Genomic DNA, 23,088 nt, shown 5'->3' with positions numbered 1-23,088 from the left:
TTTAGATCTTATGACCCATTCTGGAATCTCAGAGGAACCGTGTCCCCACCCCCCACCCCCTCAACTATGCTCTTTCACAGACAGTGACCTGGGGGGTGAAAGATCACCTTCTGGCCACACACAGAGAAAAAGAGGAAGAGCAGGCCAGCACAGGCCTATGGGTTCTGGTTCCCAACTGTGAAACCTAGAGTGAGGCCTCTTAGGGCCTTGGCTTCCCACCTGTCAAACAAGATGGCTGGGCTAGAAGTCTCCAAGGGCTGTCCAGCACTAACACTGTAGTCTACCACTTGTTGACATCATACGTTGGCGCTTGGGGGCTCCCTTCCTGGAGATTCCCCCAGCCAGGATCTCTAGGATTTCTTCTCCTTATTCTCCCCTCAACAGAAAGGAGGGGAGCTCTTGACCTGGTCAGGGTCTGGGTCCTAGTCCCCTGGAAGCCACAGAAAACCTTTGACGGGTGGTCAGCACACAGACAGGGATGGGTGGGGAGAGTCAGGGCCAGGGGTCTGAGGTCTGGCCTACCCCAAGGCCAAACCCATGGATAAGGTTGATAAGCCATGGTGGACACCGTGGGGAGAAGGCGGGGAGTGGGTGAAACCAGGGCAAGTACAGGAGGGCTGCTCCCAAGGGAAGAGTTCAGATACTATGAGACTGTCTTGCTCTCTGGCCACAAACCTGCCAGCTCCACTTCCCTCCCACTTCACCCCAGTAGCCAATAAACTCTAGGGCATTGAGACCAGCTGGCAGGAGCTTTCCCTTCGCCCTCAGCCCTCACCTCAGAAATCCTTTGTCCCCCCTCATCTGTGCTCCCAATCTCTGGTCTCAGGAAAGGGTTCCCTCTGCCCCTCCAAAGCCAGGCTTTTGTTCTCACGACCAGGGCTTCCATTTCCATAAGGATCTAATAAGAATATCTAACATTCATGGGAAGTTTCCTACTCCACCAAGTGCTCTGCATTTAATCAGGCTCTTCCCCCCTCCTCATACATCTTTAGCAAGTTCCTGCAAACTGCCTAGTTTTCACCTGCTCTAGCTCCTCCCTGCTTTTCCTCCATTTCTTCCCAGCATGCTGCACTGAGTCTCCTCCTCCTGGAGGCTCTCCTCTCCCCTGGCTCCAGCCCAGATTCCACCTTCCTCACTGGTTCCTGCTCTTCCTACCGTCTCCTGTGAATGCAGCCCCAACCCAATCCCTGGGCTACCTCACCTCTGGGAGCTCATCCAGTTTCATGATTTCTATACCCAAGACAAGGCCAATGTCCTTAGCCCCTCAGTCCCCATTATCCTCTGAGGTCCAGTCCTACCACATGCCCTTGCCCTCCCTGGGGCATCTCTATGGTCTAAAGTGCATCTTCCACCGGATTGGCTCCCCATAGATGAAACCAAAAGCAATGAAGTAAGGCTCAAAAGACATTCGACTATTCAGCTTTGCTATGGGGTCACCTTGCACCACCAGTAAGTGGTTTCTTCTCAGTGCACCTAGTTCCCTATTTCCCTATTGCATGATGGGTACTGTAATTATCACTTGAAAAAAAAAAAAAAAAACATAATACCAAGAGGATTCTTCTTTTCCTGTTCCCGTCTTCTCCCAGACATCACCATGCCCTGGCCCCAGGACAGCTCAGTGACTGCTCCTTGTCCTCAGGCTCCACGTGCAGTTAGGCATCAAGTCCTGATGAGGTTTTTCTCTGAAATGTCTCTGGGATTTGCACCTCCCTCTGAATGCCCACTATCACTCCCCAGGACCTCAAGCCTACATGGCTAGATTCCCTTCCTGACTGAGCCAATCTGTCCTGCATACCGACATGTATCCCTGCTGCCATCATACCACAGTCCTCACCGAGAATGCACGATGGCTCTGTTTCCTGCCAGATGACGATTTGTCCAGACTATCCTCGTTCATGGCCCCACCTGATCTCTGCAACCTTTTCTTCCTTTAGCAACTGACTCAACTGGCCCACTTGAGTCTGAAGAGCCTCCTGTTCTGTTCCTTTTCACCTGGGCAGCTCCTCACTTCATGTTTTTCTGTCCACCTACCTAAACCTTGCCTGTTTTTGTCCTGACTGCCTTCAGGGTTTTCTGATTTCTAACCTCCTTGCAGTGATTTTTCCAGTTAGTGTGCATATGTGCACACACAAGCCCAGCGGGCTGGAATATTGCTTTAGGTTTTTTTTTTGCTTTTTAACCATAGCACAACTGCCCCTTCTTCCATTTCAAACTCCCTTTAGAGAACTAGAAGCAGTGGACCAGGTATCAGAGCCACCTGAGTGTGGTAAATCTGGGCACTTCCCTCAGCTATAACCAGAGTTTGAGAATACCCACCTCACAGGATAATCACTGGATGAGATAAATAAGATAAGTGAAAATACCAAGCATATCTAGCAGTGAGCAGAAACTCAAAAAAATACTGCCTGAAGTGTGTTCTGGGCTTTAGTCTCAGTTTAAGATTAAAGAAAAGATTAAAGATGTAAGAAATAGCAATAATTTAATTTATTTATTATTTTTAACTTTTTAGGTAAAACCAAAGTCTTAGGGGTACTGTTCACTACATTGCTCAGTGTTTCTCATTTGAAAACCTTTATAATGCATTCTTTTCTGAAGAGTAGGGAAGACATTTGTTTCTTCTGCTGAATAACAACACTTCCTTTTATGTGACAATAGGAACTCTATAAACTTAAGGCTTTCCTGTTTCCACCTTTGGTCAGGGAGCTCAGAGCAAGGCTTTAAACTCAACTGCAGATCTTCCTGCTGACCTGGGGGAGGCAGTGATTTGGGGACAGAGTAGGAGCCTGGGGGTCAGAGATGGGCTAGGGCACTCTTGGCCCCTTCTTACCCTGGATAACTCTCTCTCTACACCTCTCTCAGCCTTAGTCCCCTCATTTGTGTAAAACGGATAATAAAAATGATGAAGATAATACCTATTTGACAAGACTGTTGTGAGACAACGCATTTAAAATATTTATAAATTACAAAAAAAGCTTAATGAAAGTAGCTTATCAGCCTAACTTTGCTAATCTCTCTTCCGTCCCAATACTTGCATTTTATCTTTTAAACTTTAATAGTTTTACAATTTTATTATAACCGTGTCTCTTAATTTTCTGTGATCCTTTCCAGAAGTATACAGAGTATAAATAAATGACAAAATTATCCTTAAAGAGCATTCTCCCTGAGAGCAAGAAATCGTGTCCTTCACTTGTTTTATATAATAACAATTTACATTAGAAAAACATTTAGCTATGGAAATGAACTTTTGGGTTTGGTTCCTATGCTAAGGCCCAAGGAAGTACTTAATATTAATACTGAGCTGTTAAAATAAAATAAGCTGAACTGTAGGTCTCACTGAGAGAAAGGTCCAGAAGGGGGCTTTTTGGTTAGGCTTGCACTGATGGTGAACTAGCGACTTAGGCAATGCTTCACTCTTGCATTTAGCAAAGTCTGTGCTGATGCCGATAACAAGCCAGTCACTGCTGAGCACTGGGAAGCAAGTGACCAACCTCCACACAGGGTGCACTCTGCATGGAAGCAACTCACAGAGCAGAGAGCACTGTAGGGGCACCACGGACAGCGTGCCTGTGCCTGGGGTGGACAGGAGAGGTGAGATTGGAGGAGGCCTGGGACTTTTTTAGTCAGAAGAGGGAGGGACGAGAGTTCCAGGTAGAGGAAACACACAGTGTGGTCTTTCCAGTAACCCCAAGTGGTTCAGAAAAGAAATGGGTTACAGACTCACAAAAACAGGATGGGGCTGGGTACAGTGGCTCATACCTGTAATCCTAGCATGTTGGGAGGCCGAGGTGGGAGGATTGCTTGAGGCTAGGAGTTCAAGACCAGCTTGGGCAACATAGCAAGACCCTGTCTCCACAAAAATAAATAAATAAAAAATTAGCCAAGCGCAGTAGTGCGTGCCTGTAGTCCCAGCTACTCGAGAGGCTGAGGCAAGAGAATCACTTGAAGCCCAGAGTTTGAGGCTGCAGTGAACTATGATTGCACCACTGTACTCCAGCCTGGATAACAGAGCAAGACCCTGTCTCAAAAAAAAAAAAAAAAAGAAGAAGAAGAAGAAGAAAAAGGGTGGAATGGAGGATGGAGGCAAGGGTCAAACTAAGAACTGCCTTGTAGTCTCCAAGGAACCTGGAATTGATCTTGACAGAGAGGGAGATTGGCAAAATCAGTGAAAAATGCTGATGACTTGGAAGTGAGGGTTTTGGGGCATTGCAGACATGATCTATCTGATATGACCCTTTCAAACGCAGCTTCATATTATGAGTTGCTGTGTTTGATGATTACCAAGTCCTATGGAGACAGGCCTCAGGTATACAGGAAGGGACCATCAGTTGCTGGAGGGACTCAGCTAGGGCCTGCATGAACATAGGCCAACTGGGATGTTAAGGGGAGTCAGGTTCTGGACCAGGGCTGGACCAAATGACCTTTAAAGTTCCTTCCAAATCTGAGGTTCCAGGATTCCAAAACAAGCCCAGTAGCTGAATTGGTGCTGTGGGCTGGGATCTGTGGCTGGGGAGCTGCCCTGGGCAGCAAATGGGTTAACACTCAAATAACTTTTATATATGAATTAATGTGTAGAGTTGGGAGCCAAAATCTGTTCCATTAATTTTTCCATCCATTCCAGGAGCAGTTAGGTACACACAGTAAAGTTTATTTTGGTGCATGGTATACTTCACTCCATTAAAAATAAATTAATCAGCAAATTCCTGCCTGGCTCAGCTCTGGTTTATGTAAATAGTGCCCAGCTGTAATGAGTTACAAGGTGTTATTATCTCACACACACACAGGAGGCTTCACTCTAGAGCTCCACTCGCAACAAAAGCATCTTAAATAAACTGAGAGAAGGCGGTTTGATTTGTAATGTTTTCGCAGAAGTGGGATATACCTCACCCATATAGAGTTTCTTTATATGACTCATTTTATAGCAAGTTAAATGAAGGAAGTTTCATGGGGGAGGGAGGGGCAATATGGTTCCCCACCCCCTTTCTTCACTTTAAGAAAATCCCCCAAGAGATGACCTGTGCACACTCAGAGGGAGGAGGGAACTGGTATTCAGATGCTCAGACCAAGGTGGCTCTGCGGCACATACTCCAGAAGTTGGGAAGGGAGCAGAAGGCTAGGTGCAGGCTGTGACCTGGGACAGTTCAACTAAGCCAGGAAGAGTGTTCTCTTCTCCCCAATATCTAAGGGGAGGCCAAGAGAAGAAAGACAGCATGTTTCTCACTCAGTTCACTGGGGGTGACAAAGGGACCTTTGTTCTTGAGGCCTCCTTCCAAATGACTTAGGGTGTGACAAGCCCCTTGGCCATCAGAGGCCTCCTGGGTCCCAGAGGATGGGCCTGGCAGGCTGTGCCTTGGCCAGAACAGTGACATATCTCCATGAACTGGAGGCAAGAGCAGCAGCAGAGACCCTCCTGACCTCTTCCCTCGCCCTGTCTCTAACTGAGCTGGGTGGTGCTCCTCAGCTTATGGCATCCACCATCTCAGATAAGTTTCTAAAGATCCAAGAATAAAGAAGAGCCATGGCAGAGATAAGTCTCTTTCTTTTAATGACCAACTCGACCCCATGGCTTAAAGCTGAGGGGCAGAGTGTGGTTACCCATCTTGACTCAGCAGCATCACCAACTGCTCCTAGGCCACAGCAGGCCCGTGGTGGGGTGTCCACTTTCTAATCTACCCCATCCCTTCCTTGGCCTTTGAGAAAAGCTGTCAATCACATGTGGTTGCTGGAGGGACTGGGGGAGTGTGTGCTGGGGAGCCCTTGCTCGGGGCTTCACCTGAGGGAGAGGACACCCTAGAAGAGCTAGGGGTTCTCCCAGCACTGTACCCCTCCAGATCAGACTCCTGGGCACACTGAGAGGAAACTCAACACAAATGAGGCCAGGTATTTAACAGATGGTGTTCAAAGGGCAGTTCAGGCCACTTTCTGCAGGGTCCCGGGCCAAAGAGGCACTTCTCTCCTGGCGGTTCCCCCAAGCCAGCTGGCCAGCCGTCTGGAGGGCCCAGCCCATCAAAGACCTTCATCGTTGTAAGTAGGGGAATGGGGCTTCAGGATGCTCTGAGGATTCTTTTCCACGAGAGGGCGCCAGCTCACCTCCCCTGTCAGAAGCAGATCCTCCCCGTTCATGGAGTCCAGGTACTGCATCTGCAACCAGGAGAGGAGGGAAAGGGACAAGGGCAGGACAGACGTGAGGTGGCACAGGAACCAGCCTCCCAAAGGAGAGGAAGGGGAGGGGGCACGAGGGGTTTCTGACCATTCCAGCTCTGATCTCCCAGATTATTTCAATAAGGTGGTTCAGAGAAACAAGTCACTGGGGAAGGTTTTAGGGAATTCCCCATCATACCTTTGAATAGAAATGCACATGCGCCCACACACACACACACACCCACGCACCCACCAAGGACATTTCACCCCCTGATATGCCCTCTCTAGAAAGCTCTTGCAGGCCAGTAAGTCAGGCCTTGTGACTTACAGAAGTCACCTTGTCCACCCCCATCCAATGCTGCTGGGTGAAAGAATCCTGATTGTGTCCCTTCCCAGTGGTGTTACCCAAGTGGCCATTTCCCTTCTCTCAGATTTAAGCTCACCTGTCTGAGAGACGGGATAGAAACATGCACCACACAGAACACATGAAGAGATTAAATGATATGGCATATGTACAGTGCTAGTCACCCAAACGTTAAAAAAATATGTATGCCTCTATTGTCCTCTAGTGCGCCTGACTCAGTGGGCCCCAATATCACCCCTTTAGGACAACGTGGGTAGCCTATTCCCCTGAACAGCTCTGCCATTACAATAGTCATCATCCCAGACAACTCACAGCTGCTCTCCTGTGACTCTCACCAATTGCCTGTTCCCTCTGGAACTGCAGAGACCAAGTGCTGTTTCCTCCTACTCCCCACAACCGATGGCTGCTCTGACATATGGAGACAGTGAACATGTCCCCTCTGGGCTTCCTCCCATTTGGGTCTCCAGGCCGTCTGGCATATAGAAGCTTCCAGGCCTGCCCAAGGAATCTAGGTGGAAGACCCTCCCTACGAAGAGGAGACTCCTGGCTGGAGAACAGGAGCAGCTGCAGGGGAAGCGTGATCTAATGCATGCCTTAGTCTCGGGAGACAAGGCAGACTCTCAGAGGATTGCCCAGGCTGCCTGGTAGTCAGGAAGGCAGGAGAATGACCAATGCTTGCAAGTAGGCAGGCAAAATCTAGAACTGGTTCAGAGCAGGAGTCAACAATGGATTTCAAAAGATGCGGCTCCATTTGGCAGCAGGGGAGAGGGAGGCCAGGGCCAGCAGGGTTCATGTTAGGCTTTGGGTCATCCCCCTCTTCCAAGAATTCACTCTTGTTGCTTCATCTTCAGGCTGCTGACCCTTGAACCCAACTCCAACCTCACGCATATCCCACGTCTAGATTTCCACATGCCCTGCCATCTCTTCCCGGGTAAGAAGCTCAACTGAACTGCTTTCTTTTCTAAAGCCCACTCCTCTTTAAAGTGACTCTATTAATGTCCTGAATGCCACCAATTTGCCCATCTCCTGGGTTGAAAACCTCAACATATCCTCTGATTGGATGTTGGGCCATCAGCCGCACTGAGCAGCACCATGATGAAGGACTCTAGCATCTGCTCAAGGTCCAGCTTCCTGGTCTTCCCTGATCTACTTGGTCAGAAGGTGCCTGTCCTTTTGCTGGCCTTGCACATCACTCTGCCCTCCTGTACCACACCACACACTGACTTACCCCAGGGTGAGCCATTTGCCTGAAAGGCTTTCTCACCAAACCATGAGCTAGAGTTCCTCAAGAGCAGGACTGGGTCTCATTAATATCTGCTTTCCCAACAGAGTGCCTGGCACAGCAGGTACTCAAAGGTTTGCTGACAGAACTGGGTCCCCATCAAAGCTCCATGCTTTCCTAAGGGCCCTGCCACTGTTTTTCCATTGCCTGACTCTCACTGGGGCCATAGGGGATTTCTTGTAAGGACATTGGCTGTGGCATCCCCTACCTCGAAGGACCTCAGAGAGGTCCCAGCTATTCCTTGTCATGTGGCCTCCGGCAGAAGCCCAACATGCCAGATGGGAAAGTTGGGCAGGTCTCTCAGAAAACATAGCATTTGCTTTGCCAATTGCTACTCCTGTCTGAGGGTGAGTCCAGTCAACAGTGTTGAGTTCAGAATTCTCTGTGGGTGGGGCCTGCTGGCCAAGGTGCCTTCTCCCTGGTTCTGGCAGATTTCAAGAGTGGTCAAACAGAAATCCTGGCTTCTGGGATTCTCTAACCTGTGGGTCTGAAAAGCCCCCAGTATGTGGCTATTCCAGCAATTAAACAAGCTAGTCTTATTGGCCCTGTCTTTTCAACAGCTGGGGTCTAGCCTTCCCTTTCCAGGCTTTTGGAGACTTTGAAGGCCATGGACACAGGTGAACAAGAGAATAACTGTGGGGTGAGGCCCCTTTAGCACCAGGGCCCAAGCCCATGAAGCAAAGGTGTGACTCATGGGACAGCCTGAGCTGATGACCTGTCTGGAGCAGCTGAGACCTCCAATGGCTACATAAATCACCCAGCTTGGGGTCCTAGGCCAGCTGTGCAGCTTGACTCACTGGGAGACACTCTGTGTTCCTCATCCCTGCCACTCAGTTCACTCATCTATAAAGTATGAGTTCCCTATCAATACCGGATGTGGGGGCAGGGTGATCAAGAAGTTAATTCTCCATGGGCTTGAGGAAAGCTGTGGAGTTAGCAGTCCTCACTGCAGAGTTTTCTCCTAGAAGCTTTGATGTCAGGGAGCCCTGGAGAGGCAGAGGGGTGAGGAACTGAAGTAGGGGGACCCTGCTTGACCATGGAGAACACCAAGTGGGAAGAGGCTAGGGGTGACTATGGAATGCTGGCTGGTGCCCAGTCCTGCTAGAAGTCAGGAGCAGGAAACAAATCCCAGGGCTCCAAGTAGGTAGAGAAGGGGACTACAGTGGGTGGCTGCCACTATACCCCATGCTGGTATCTTCCAGGACTCTCTGAGCCCAGTATCTAGCATAGTACCTGGCACATGGTAGGCAATGAAGTGTGTAGTGAATGGGTGACTAAAAGTTTCTGAAAGCAGAGGATACCTGCCTCTTCCTCTTTTCTATTCCCATTTCCTGGACACCTGGCCTAGTTCATGGTTGGACACACAGAAGGTACTCTATCTTCATCAGTGTCTGCTACATCATCACACTAGCCCCTGGTAACTCAACTTCCTATGATCCCCTGAAAGGCCAACATCCACAGACCTGAGGGAAGACCCATTGTCCAGGAGACTCTAGAGGGGAGGAGAAGGGCTGCCCACCTGTTTCCTCACATACTCCACCAGCAATTCAAGCTGCCGGGGGTCTTCACATTTCTGGTTGAAGAAGGTTCTCCAGAGGGCAGCAGCCAGCCCACGATCATCTGAAAGGATCCCCTGGAACACAGAGTATAACTGGTCTCCTGAGGAGTATAGCAGAGCCTTGATACGAAAGCTGGGGATATTGTGAACATGCTAGCAACCACAGCTTGTCTCAGAAGGATCTTACAAATGCTGTGAGAGAAATGGGGCAGCGACATGGTAGAGCAGGAAGAGGTCTTACAAGAGCATCTGGTCCAACTCCTTCATTTTATACAGAGGAAGAACATGGGACCCAGAGGAGCCAAGTCACTGGCCAAGGTGATAAAGAGCTGGGACTCGGCTGGGCGAGGTGGCTCACGCCTGTAATCCTAGCGCTCTGGGAGGCCAAGGTGGGAGGATCACTTGAGGTCAGGAGTTTGAGACCAGCCTGAGCAAGATTGAGACCCTGTCTCTACTAAAAAGTAGAAAAAAAATTAGCCAGGCAACTAAAAATAGGAAAAACTAGCTGGGCATGGTGGCACGCGCCTGTAGTCCCAACTACTCGGGAGGCTGAGGCAAGAGGATCGCTTGGGCCCAAGAGTCTGAAGTTGCTGTGACCTAGTCTGACGTCACAGCACTCTAGCCTGGGCAACAGAGTGAGATTCTGTCTCAAAAAAAAAAAAGAGCTGCGACTCATGTCTGGCTGACCAACTCAGACATGGCTCCCTCTATTCTACTGCCCAGGCAACAACTGAGAGGCCAAGAAGAGAAATAGTAGTAGCAGTACTTCCATTGTTGTCCACAGGAAAGGGCTGGGAGTACTGACAGTGTACATTTTTCCAAGGAATGGAGGTGGGTATGGACTGCACCTTCTCGCTTGGTGCAAAGGCAACTGGCTTTTTAGGGAAGGGAGCCAGGTTCTTGTCTTCACTGTCATCTAACTCTGGGCTGGCGATGGCTGGCCCAGCCTCTCCCTAAGTAGAGGAACAAGCTGTTCAACAGGACTGCCAGGAGCCACAGAGGGCAATACTCAGAGCCTGCATGTATGTATGCCTAATGTTGCCTCTCCTGGCACAGGGATCTCTGTTGGGAAGTTCAAAGATCACAGAGGCTAACTAGAGCCCAGGCCACCAGCCAAGGCCATTTTCTAGCTTGGACCTCTAGAGGAGGGAGGGATGAAGGTTTGGCTTCCTGAGGTGGAGCTGACTGAAGGGAAAGGCCCTGAGAAGTTGCTCTGTCCAGGTGCCAAGTTAGTGTGTGGAACCAAAGTGCTGACATGGAGTTAGAAGCCAGATCAAGTCCTAGTTCTGACTCTGCCAAGCTCAGTGATGGTGGCAAATTCACTAAACCTGAGTCTTAATCTTCTCACTTATTAAAGAGAGATGAAAATACTTGCTCTACTTACAGTATCCTTGAATTATAAGAATAAGATGACGTAAAGATGTTTTATTGTTGTTTTTGGTTTTGTGACACAGGGTCTTGCTCTGTCTCCTGGGCTAGAGTGCATCATCATAGCTCACTGCAACTTCAAACTCCTGGGCTCAAGCGATCCCCTGCCTCAGTAGCTGGGACTACAGGTGCGCACCACCACACCCAGTTAATCTTTTCTATTTTTAGAAGAGATAGCTCTTGCTCAGGCTGGTGTGACTATGTTTTTTAAGTGTAATACGCTGGATGCAGAGATTAGGAGCACGCTTTGGCAGGCAGCTGTGGATACAGTTAAAACAACAGTGGTAACCGGGAGCCACAACACCTGAGTTCAAAGGTCAGCTCTGTTACTTGATGGCTGTGTGGCCTTTGAAAAACCATTAGCCCTTCCTAAGCTTTAGTTTCTCATGAGTTAAACAAGCATAACAATACCTATCCCACGGAGTCACTGAGAGAATTAAGAGATACTGGTCATGAAAGGATCTGTAAGTGGTAAACATTACACAAAGCCCTGGGATCATTTATTCAGCCTTATCTTGTGGTCTGGCCTCTTGGGCACTGACATATATGAGGTCTGGCTCCAGGCCTGCTGCCAGAAAGGGCCATGTCCAGTAAGGAGTGTTGACAGTTTGGTAGAAAAACATTTCACCTGTTCCAAATGCCCTCTGATAAACAATCCTACAGTTCCACAGCTTAAGACTGTCCTGGCACAATGGCTGAGTCAGGAAAACCAGCTTCTTCTGGCAAATGGGACAGGAGCCAAGGACAAGCTCAGGCACATCACCATTCTCCAAGCTATTTGTTAACACAACAGCCTGCCTGTGTCTGCAGTGCCCAGAGCACATGCCGGAATGCTGCTGGCAGCAACCCACATGTGCTGCATGGGAAGGAATGGGAGTGAGAGAGGGTGTTACGGGGACTGGGGGACTTGCAGAATAAGCAGAGCCCAGGACAGGGAAAGCTTGTGAGCCACGGCCTGCTGCAAACAGGCAACCTCAGTAGTGGGTGAGATGGCTGGGAAGGGGCAAATCCACAGGGAAAGGATGACTCAAAACTCATTAATAGTGATTAACAACCTGACTGTTCCAGACTGTCAGGGTTCCCTCACACACCTGGCTCCTAATGACTATGTATGCCAAGTAGAACAGATATTATTATCCCCATTTGAAAGATAAGTAAACTGAGGCTTAGAGGTTATCTAGCTAACTGGTGGTAGAACTAGAACCAGCATGCACTCATGAGGTCAGGAGATGGTGACTGACTAGCTCTAATTGGAACTCTACCTGGCACAGAGTGGGAGTGCAAAAAAAATGGCTGAATAAATAAACAAACAACTTCAGCCTTCTTTTCACCATGCTGCTAGTAAGTCAGTGAAAACAAATGGGTGAGTAATCTGAGACTGCAAATTTCAGACTAAGAAAGCAGAAAAGGAATAAAGGTCTCTGGGACCCAAACATCAGGATGCATAACAATTTCGCCATGATCTAATTGGGTGCTGACTTGAAGGAAGAAGCATCCTTCAGAAATTAAGACACTTAGTCTAGAGTGACTGAGAGGAAGCCAAAGGGACTGTTCTGGTTATAGAGGTTCTGGTTAAGGGTTTAGAGTGGCAGAGTTTCACTCACTGAAGATTGATCTGACTCCACTATGTGCTTAGCATGATGCTAAGAACACAGAATCACAGCAATACGATCTGAGCTCTCAGGGAGCTTGTAATCTAGGTGAAGGAAAAAAGCCAGTGTACATCTACCAGCAACACAGAATAAAATCCTGGAGAATGAACAAACACTAAACTGCACAGTGATACGCCAAGCCATACTCTGTGCACAGCTGCCTCCTCATTCTATGACATTTCCTCAGAGAGCCTTTCCTGGTCCACAGTAAGTCATTCTCTGCTGTCATTCTCTATCACTGCACTCTATTTGTAATTAGATATTTATTTGCTTATTTACTTATTTACTGACTCTCAATAAGAAGGTAAGCTCCAGTGGGAAAGAACCAGATCATGTTTGTTTTATTCACCAATATACTCCCAATGCATCATAGATGGTAGACAATAAATATCTATTAAATGGATAGATGAATGGATGGATGGGTGTTGAAATTCAAAATAAAACACAAGATCTAAAGAGGTCAGGGAAAGCTTTGTGAAGTGGGCCTTTAAGAGTGGAGAGGATTTGTAGAGCTACAGGATGTTCTAAGCAAAAGAAAATATTCGTTCACTAAACATTTACTGAGGGCCTATAAGGTGCCAGGCCCTATGATACAAAGCTGACCAAGACTCAGCAACTGCCCTCAACATCATGTTGTCCAGCAGAGTTTCAACCAGGCACAGCGTGTTTGTGGGGCAGTGAGGGAAATGGCCTAACTCAGAGAGAGGGCAATGGGAGATAAAGGTGGATAGGGCATATAATAATGGGAACAGTTCACAGAAGGCCTAGAAATCTGTGGAGCAATTTGGATCTCATGTAGTAGAAAAGAGGAAGTTTCCAAAAGTGTCCAGGGAGGTGGCACAATCCAAGTAAGATTCTAGGAAAAGGCTGCTGTAGAACAGCACCGTCAACCTTCTGTGATGATGCAAATGTTCTATATCTGCACTGTCCAATACAGTAGCTATTAGCCACATATAGTTATTGAACACCTGGAATGTGGCTAAAAGGAACTGAATTTTTAATTTTATTTACTTAATTTAAATCAAAATAGTCACAGGTGGTCAGTACTGGACAGCTCTAGAACCTTGTGATTCCAAGTGTGGTCTGCAAAATGGCTGCACCCACATCACCTGCAGCTGTTAGCAATGCAGACTCTCAGGCCCCACTCCAGACTTGCTGAGTCAGAATCTGAATGTTAGCTAGGTCTCCAGGTCATTTACATGCACATTAAAATTTAAGAAAAACTGTTCTAGAATTACACATTAAAATCACCTGGGGAACTTTTACAACTACAGATGCCTACCTCCACCAATTAAATCAGAACCTTTGGGGGACAGGGCCCAAGCATTGGTATTTCTAAAAGTGCCAAGGTAATTAGTATATTTCCCAGACTTTACTATTCTTAAGAGTTACCTAGGGTGCTTGTTAACTACCAGGCAGAACTTGAAGATATTACGCTAAGTGAAGATATTATGCTAAGTGAAATAAGCCAAAAAGGTCAAATACTGTATGATTCCACTTACATGACATTATCTAGAGTAGTCAAATTCATAGAGACAAAGTTGAATGGTGGTTGCCAGCAGCTAGCAGGGAGAAGGGAATAAGTTATTGTTCATTGGGTACAGAGTTTCAGTTTGGGAAGATAGAAAATTTCTGGAGATGAATGGTGGTGATGGTTGCACAACAATGGAGATGTACTTAATGCCACTAAACCGCACACTTAAAAATGGTTAAAATGGTAAATTTTATGTTATGTATATTTTACAATTTAAAAAAAAGATGAGATGAGATAGATCTAAATGTTCTGATGTGGAAAGCTGCCCAAGATAAACTGTTCAGTGAAAAAAGCAAGTTGCAGAATAGCGCAAGGTGCAGAGGCATAAAGAAGGAACATATATGGGCGCTTGTCTATGCACAGATAACACCTGGAAGGATACCCAGTAAACTATTAATGAAGTTTCCTCTAGGGAACTGGGCAGGAAAGAAAATGGGCCTTCTATTTTCTGCATCAACCACTTCCACTTATCTATAGCTTTACATTTTTTTGTTTTTGTTTTCTTAAATAGAGAAGGGGGTCTCACTCTGTTCCCCAGACTGGCCTTGAACTCCTGGGTTCAAGTGATCCTCCTGCCTCAGCCTCCCAAGTAGCTGGGACTACAGGAGCATGCCACTGGGCCTAGCTAGTTTTACTAAGTTTTAAAATGAGTGTGTATTGCTTTTATAATTAAAGCAAAAAAAAGTGTATAACTTGTCTTTCCAAGTGAATATCTTTCTCTCGCTGGGAGCATCTGGGACTAAGACAGTGTCTGATTTGCCTTTGTCCCTCCATCCAGCACCCAGCAGCCACTCAATAAATGCTGACTAGTTGAATGATCTGACCAGATTAGATAGTGCTCTCATTCCCAAACACGAGGCAAATTGCTGGGCACATTCATTCTAATTGCCCAGTCAATGAAGATGAAGAAATAAAACACTAAGCCATAATGGCAGGCAGTGATGATGATCTCTGAAGCTTCCTTCAGGGGCTCTCATCAAAAGTCTTTGTTGGGGGAGCCCACTGTTCTGCCTAAGACTTGGTAAATGATCTTACCTCATCATATCCCAAAATTGCTGCATAGAAATTATTCGTCATGATGATCATGTTCTTCTTCAGAATATAGGAATTAACCTACAGAAAGAAATGGCAAAAACAAAAGTATGAAAGAAAGGAAAAAAACAAAAAGTATGATCTCTGACACTTAGCTGTTACAGACTTAGTAGAACAAAGAGAGAGGGCCCCTAACAAGTCAAACTGCCAGTCCATTCCCAATTCTCTCATTTGTCAGGATTCTCCCCAATTTGCTAACTTCTTTAAGGTTTTGATCCCAAATTACACAAAACAGTCAGTTTAATGAACTGAGCCCCAATTACATGTTTGATTTTGTGCTAGATCCTATGAACACAAAGTATAAGAAACAGTTTCTTGATTGAAGGAGCACATAATCTAATATGAGAAAATAGGCATATAAAAAACAATTACACTGAAATGTGTTGCCTCAAATCCCATTCCAAACACGCTGAGTCATAAATAGATTTCAGTGCAAATGACCTCTGCTTGGGGGAGCTGGGGAAGAGTTTGCTAGGAGGTAACATTTGAGTGGACCTTGGAGAAGGAGTTTGACAGAAGAGAGTGAGGGGGAGGACACAGCATTCTTGTCAGAGGGAACAAGGTGTGCAAGGTACAGCGGCTGGAAAGAAAATGGGGAGTGTCAGGGAGGGTGAATGGACAGGAACACTGGAAAGGTATGTTGGCACCAGGTTAGAAAATGTCTTAAGGGCCACTCAAAAGAGCTTGATGTGGTGAAAGAACTAAAAGAAGGAAGTTGTCAGAAGTGGGAAGAGGAGAGAGCGGGATAGGACTGTGAGTGAGATGGTGAGGAGAAAGGAGGGTCTCTGAGGCCGTGGAGAAGGGGGAAGAACAAGATGGGCAACTCTGAAGTAGTAAGACTGTTAATATTAAGAGATTATTTTTTGTTTGTTTGTTTGGGTTTTTTGGGGACAGAATCTTAGTCTGCTGCCCCTGGCTAGAGTGCAGTGGAGTCATCATAGCTCGCTGCAACCTCAAACTTCTGGGCTCAAGCGATCCTCCTGCCTCAGCCTCCCAAGTAGCTGGGACTACAGGTGCGCACCATCATGCTTGGTTGATTTTTTCTATTTTTAGTAGACATGGGGTCTCGCTCTTACTCAGGCTGGTCTTGAACTCCTGAGCTCAAATGATCCTCCTGCCTCTGCCTCCCAGAATGCTAGGATTACAGGTCTGAGCCACTGCGTCTGACCAAGAGATTGTTTTAGAAATGCTATTCCAGGCCAGGCGTGGTGGCTCACACCTGTAATCCTAGCACTCTGGGAGGCCGAGGCAAGAGGATTGCTCAATGTCAGGAGTTCGAGACCAGCCTGAGCAAGAGCGAGACCCTGTCTATATTAAACATAGAAAGAAATGATCAGGACAGTTAAAAAATATATAGAAAAAAATTAGCCGGGCCTGGTGGCACATGCCTGTAGTCCCAGCTACTCGGGAGGCTGAGGCAGGAGGATTGCTTGAGCCCAGGAGTTTGAGGTTGCTGTGAGCTAGGCTGACGCCACAGCACTCTAGCCCAGGCAACAGAGCGAGACTGTGTTTCAAAAAAAAAAAAAAATGCTATTCCAGTGAGACCATTGAGATCCTGGTAGAACTCTTCTCAGGGAAGACCAGGAGGGCCTTCAAAGCCTAGAGTGCAGTTCACTGAATGTCTTCAACAGGGTAAATATTAGACTTGCAGACAGCAATATGCTGGAGGGCAGGGTCCACATTTTATTACTCTCTGGGATCCCAGAAGAAAGCCAGTGTAATGTTTAACATAGAGTAAGCACTATTTAAACTGACAGGTTGTAGAAACAGCCAAAAATCATTTGGAACTTTATGTAATATTTGTGCTTAACCACCCCGACCACCACCATGCCCACTGTCATCTCCTCCATTTACTGAGCACCTGTCATGGGCCACATGCTTTATGGACATCATCTCATCTGATTGTCACCAGAACTTAGAGAAGTATATATGTTATAGTCACTGATAGACCATAGGTGACTGAGAAACTCAGACAGGTGAAGTGACGTGCCTTAGGTTGCATAGCCAACTAATGATAAGGTTGAGACTAGCATCGAGGTCATTATTGAATCCAAAGTCCATGCTCTTTACATTCTATGAGGTTCCTCCCACCAGGAAGAAATTTTTACTTTGGATCACAAATCAAAGACTAAGTAATTTTATCCTGTGGTTTGTAACTGGTCTCTGAATAAAGGCAGAAAGGGTAAAAGGATCTGGAGTTAGAGTCAGAAAACCTGGGTTCAAGTCATATTTTTGCTATGTACACAGGACGTGATCTTGAGCAAGTAAGTCGAATAACCTCTTTGAGTTCATTTCTGTATCTTTTAAATGCCATACACACAGGGCTGTTTTGAAGAGCACATGAGTTAGCATGTATTCATTCATTAATTTAACAATGTATGCTGAAAGCCTTGGCAGACTGCAGAGTGCTCTGCAAATGCAAGGAATTATGAGTAATAACTTCTGGTTTGTTTATATAAAACTGAAACCAGTTCCAATACTTTATAGTCATGGATAATTTTCAAAAATGAAGAGAGAATTGTGAAGCTCAAGTCTGGAAAATGTGAGATTGGATGTAGCTAGGAGTACAAACCATGACCTTTCCCACCCATCTTCAACCCAGGCCACATTAGCCATCCATCCTTTGTGTTCTCACGGCTCTCTGTGCATACTTCTCCCCCTGGGTGCACAACACAGTTTAGAGTTGCTTGTGTGCCTGTCTCTCCCATTAGTCTGGGAGCTACTATAATGGTCATAGGGACCATGTCCGATTAATCTCAGCACCCCCAACACCTGGTCCAGAGCCTAACCCAGAGGAGGGGCTGAAATAGGCATGGTGATGACTGAATCCTTACAAGAGCCTGAATACCATGCATAGCATGTTCTATCCAACGATAGCAGGGAGTTTGGGTTTCTTCTTCTTCTTTTTTTGCTGCTGAATACTTTCCATGTTTCTGAAGTTTCAGAAACATATACTGCCAAATTTCTACTGCCCCATCTTCCAGAAGGGGCTGGGGTAAAAGGAAGAGTCAAGAAACAGACCAGAGCTAGAGTTCATTCCTTCTGTCATGCGAGGATGAGATTACAACCCAGACCTCGAGATACCCATTTTGGGGCTTACTCCCATACAAACTGTTCTCCTGCCTGTGCAAGAAGAGCCAGAGCCACAAAAGGACAGCATCAGAGGTGCCTCTCAGAGGAAAACATTCACTGAAATTTCCCAGCAGAGCTAGTTTATGTGTTGCATCATGCCATGAAGCTCTGGAGCTAGAAAGGCCCTCAGAGATCACCTAGCTCAGTACTCTTGAAGAAATGGTGAACTGAGACCCCAAAGGGACAAGAAACTTATCCAAGATCACACATCAAGTTAGCATCAGAGCCAGGATTAGAACCTGATTTCTGGATAAGTGCTTTTCCTACTTCATTATCCGTAGGGCATTTCCAGAGATCACCAATATATAAATCTGCAAACCTCACTTTTTCCTTTCCAGCTAGGCCATGTACATACAAACATATTTTCTCCTCCTGGGACGCACCTACATTCTGGCTGGCTACTACCCAGGAAGAAAGGAGCATAGGAGTTGAGTTCCTTGTAAGCAGGGCTCCTCACCTTCCTAGTCCTATATTCTAACTCCAGTGACCTGTAAGCTGCCTCTCCCCCTCACCTCCAGCAGAGAGATGGCAAGCTGCTAGGAATGGTTTTCAGATATCATCACCCAGGCTGGATTAGATCATGAAAAGGGCCCTTCCTGGAAGAGGGTGGAAGCTCGATCAGTGTGGACACATGATCTGCAGGCAACAGGTGAAGACAAGTGACAGCAGCTTCCTCAACTACTGGACTCACTGTGCCAGGCCCTTCTAGCCATCCCTGCAGCCAGAGGGAGCTGGATATTCCCTCTGGTGTACCCTTGTTGGATTTTATTCCCTCATTTAAACTTTTGTTTCCCCATCTCTCCATTGCCAGATCATTCTATATGGAGCACTCTGCCCATGAATACACAGATGCACCCAGCAGAAGAGAAACTCCTCCCAGATAAGAGACTAATAAGTTAGTTTCTTATTAATCTCTTATTCTTTCCATAATGCTTTGTTTATAAAAACCCATACATACAGCTCCACCACAAGGAAAAGGTTCCTTTTATATCAGTTACTCATATTTTCCCATTTATTTAAGCTATTAAAATTCATGTAGATATTTTATAAGCCATCAGGATTCAGTGACTGGTATTACTGAATGTTTAATAATAAACTAAACAGAAGAAATCAGAGGGTTAAATGATGACTGCAATTCCTAATGACTTAATTAAATTTTTATTGAGTACATAAACTATGATGTCATTTCTAGCCAACCATGGGTCTACTTTCCCAGCATGTCACAGGGTGGGAGCACTCAATAGGAGGCTAGGCTAAATGAGCAGCAGGTCTCAGCTGAAATGGGGAGGGGAGCAAGGCTCATGTAACACACTCAATAAATTATCCGTTCATTTTTAAACAAAGTCCATGAGTTATAATATATTTGCCATGCACTTTTTATGACATAATAAAAATGTTACCTTAAGGATTACTTAACACATACTACAAATGTTATAGCAGAGGCAGGCACAAGGGGCAAAGAAAACAAACATGAGCAGGCCAGGGACGGGTCCTGGAGTTTATGTCCCAGGGGGAACAGCATAGCATATTAAAAAGGGAATGCAAAAAAAAAGGGGGGGGGATACAAGAGTTCAAGGTTACTAATCAGCAGATTAATAAATGAGTCAACCAACAGGGAACACAAGTAAAGCAATAATGAATCTTGTAAGGCATATGTTTAATTAATGTAGCATTCTCAAGGAGGAATATTAGCTTTAAAGAGATGCCAGTTCATTTGAGGCCAATTCACTACCCTCTTTCCCCTTTTTCACTGTTGCTGCTCTTAAAGACATTTATGTGACTGCTTAACAGAGGAACCAGACTATGTGGATATAGGGACCTAGGGGAGATCAAATTTTAACTCCTCCATGAGCTCAGCAAGGCTCTTCATGCTCTACTCTCGGTCATCTTTCCTGCCTCACCTCCTCTCACCTCCCCACTTTTATCTCACCTTTCAGACAGAGTAAACTATGTATAATTTCCACAGATACGTCATGCTTAGTTCTATCTCTTAGTAATACTGCTGTTGAGAATCTTTCTATTTGTCCATTGACAGAAGGGATGCTAACTCCTTATCCTCTAAGACTTAGCTCACAAATCACTTTCTCTACAAAGCCTCCGTTCTCCCCACCCTACAGGTGCCCAAAAGTGATTCAAGTCTAAAAATAGGTCCCATAATTCACTGTTTACCAAGTGCCAAGAAACGTGCTAAGAGCTTTATATAATACGTATTTGTTCACTTAATCCTTCCCAATGACTCTGATACAAGCACTGTTACTACCTCCTTCAGAGAAGAGGAAACTGATGCTTGGGAAAGTTAAAGCTGCAGAGCTAGGAAATAGCGGGGTCAAGATTAGAACACAGAGCAATCCAACTCCTATCTGTGTTGGAACAAACACAATAAAGAATGTGGGTGCCCCTTCATGTGCCCCACACCTCCAGTTATCTGTAGAGGCAAAGCTAAGAAGTGCTAATGTGGTCTTGAGTAAAGACAACTCAGAGATTCCTAATTCTAGTGGTAGCTAGAGACAGGCCACTAGATAAGTCTTCAGTGGCCAGTTACTAATACGTCAGACGTCTCTAGTGTAGCCAAGCTCCTCTCCTGATAGGAGGGGAGAATGGAAGAAGGTCAGTATAGAAAACACAAGAAATGATGAGGATGAAGGCAAGAATAATCTTTAAGGTTACTGACGAATCAAAGTTGCTAACGCAGGAGACTGATAAGAATTTGTTGGAATGAACAAAGGGTGGCTTAAGTTGCTGACTGAAGCATAAGGAATATATCAAATTCATCATAGGGCAACAATGCAATGTAATAGATTGTAGGACATGTTTTAGTTGTCTTCATAGCAGACAATAATGCCATCAGCAACACTCTGCAGGGCCAGCACCATGTGCTACAATCATTGTGCAGCACAGGTTAATGCACACTGAATATCAGCTAGCCTATTTAAATTTAATGTTAGAAATTAGCCCATTATGGAATATTATGTGAGATACACAGAAACAGGGTACAAGTAAATGAGAGAAGAGGGGCATGGAGAGATCAAATGCAAAAGTATACATATTATTCACTTACTTGCACTAAAAGATCTACTGAAGTTATTTTAGCAATGATCACAAAATACAAACAGAACGTGTGTGTGTGTGTGTGTGTGTGTGTGTGTGTGTATGTGTGCATATCAGGCAGTTCCAGAGAAAACTGTTAATACTAAGAAAAGGAAAATTAATAAAATATGAAAAGACATTTCAATTTCTTCTTCTCTTTTTAGAAAATGATGTAAACATTGGAGTAAAGCCTGTTCCAGTTGAGATGAAAGGCCAACCTAAACAAGGCATAAGGTGATCCTTTTAAAAATCTGTTTCAAACTTTTGTGTGTGTGTGTGTAGACAGAATCTTGCTCTGTCGCCCCAGGTAGAGTGCAGTGGCATCATCATAGCTCACTGCAACCTCAAACTCCTGGGTTCAAGTGATCCTCCTGCCTCAGCCTCCCAAGTAGCTGGAGCTATAGGTGCTCGCCATCATACCTGGCCTCATTTCAAACTTTTAATACACAAGAGAAGCTTCCTGTATGATGAAATGCCTTAAAAAAAAAATCCCTTTCTTATTTATTTTGAAAATTTCCATTTTGCTGCTTGGGATCGACATATTCAAAACCTGCATAGCCTGATAATGTCCTGAAAAACAAGGTAGGTACATGGTTAGCAGGCAGGACTGCAGAAGCAGCAGCTTTCCTTCAATTTCTGAATGGTCACAATGTACCAGAGTACTTTCCTCAGGCTTGAAAACTAGGCAAGAGAGAAAAGATGGCTGTCCTCGGAAACTCCAGTCATCCATTCAGTTGACAAGGCATTCAAACACATTAGTAAGTCCATAATCACCTTGAAAAGCTGCTGATAAGGTACATCAAGTTCCTAGGAAGATCACACTATCACACCAATTTAGTTTTCTTCTATATCAGGACATAAAGATAAGGGGAATATAATAGCTATAATCTACTGTGATTTCTGGAAGCTTTTTATAGTAGCCACATGACAAGTCTCATGCACACTCCAGTCAGAGGAGTAAACACCCAGCTTTAAAGAGTCACTGTTTTAACAACAGCACTGATGGTACAGAGTCCTAAAGGAAACAATCCAGTGGGCTACTTTAAAATCTGTACTGAAGATAATTCTGACAATAGTGGTGATAAAAATGCTTATACATTGCATTTGATTAGATAATGTTTTCATTTTATGATCTTATTGCCATCCAGAAGCTCACAGCCTTACTGCTGCTATTGTCCTGATTCTATAAGCAAGGAAACCCAAGCTCAAAAATGTTAAGTGACTTGCAGCCAAATCACACCCTGCTTGTAAGTGGCAATGCTAGGGATTTTAACTCAGATGGCCAGTCCCTAAATCTAGTGTCTTTCCTAAACTATCACACCTTTCTGATTCTGATGAGTCATATCAGAAATGGAAGAATAACACATACACAAAGCTAAAATGGCAACTTTCTGTACTTTAGAAAACAAGAGTAAAATGGACTCTAAATTATTGGAAAAATTATCCTAAAAACAAGATGAGATTCAACAAGATCAAATGCAGAGTATTATGTCTATACCAAAATAAATAAATAAATAAATAAATAAATAAATAAATAACAGGATGGAAGAAGGGTTTGACCAGGTAGATGTAACAGAATCTCAGAGCAAATCTCTCTCGTGAACTGATGAAATGGAAATGTGGAAAGGTAATAATAATTGGACATGTTAAAAGAAAAGCCATACACAAAGGTCAAAAAGTTTTCTTTCCTCTTTTATTATAACGGTTGAAAGTTTTTGTTTTAGCTACCATACTTAAGAATGAACATGGAGAACCAGAGAGATTTCAATGAAGAATGTCAGACAGATATGGTCATGATGGATTGGCACTGGTCACAGGCTA

The 23,088-nt window shown here is 45.3% G+C and overlaps 1 protein-coding gene across 1 annotated transcript in view; it reads right to left on the bottom strand.

Moving 5' to 3' along the window:
* Positions 1-4,624: 4,624 nt before the first annotated feature.
* LOC123622399 (ubiquinol-cytochrome-c reductase complex assembly factor 1) overlaps positions 4,625-23,088 on the bottom strand; it is a 100,875-nt gene continuing 82,411 nt past the window's right edge. Inside the window, exons 8-10 of the mRNA XM_045528731.1 lie at positions 14,992-15,069; positions 9,304-9,417; positions 4,625-6,138 (exon numbers count right to left, since the gene is read on the bottom strand). Of these exons, the coding sequence (XP_045384687.1) occupies positions 6,004-6,138; positions 9,304-9,417; positions 14,992-15,069 (327 nt within the window). The 3' untranslated portion in view covers positions 4,625-6,003. The remainder of the gene's footprint in view (positions 6,139-9,303; positions 9,418-14,991; positions 15,070-23,088) is intronic.

Source organism: Lemur catta, chromosome 17, assembly GCF_020740605.2.
Source record: "Lemur catta isolate mLemCat1 chromosome 17, mLemCat1.pri, whole genome shotgun sequence".
In the NCBI taxonomy this organism is placed as follows: domain Eukaryota; kingdom Metazoa; phylum Chordata; class Mammalia; order Primates; family Lemuridae; genus Lemur; species Lemur catta.
The sequence above is the reverse complement of the archived record's forward strand: the minus strand, read 5'-3'. Positions and strand labels throughout refer to the sequence as shown.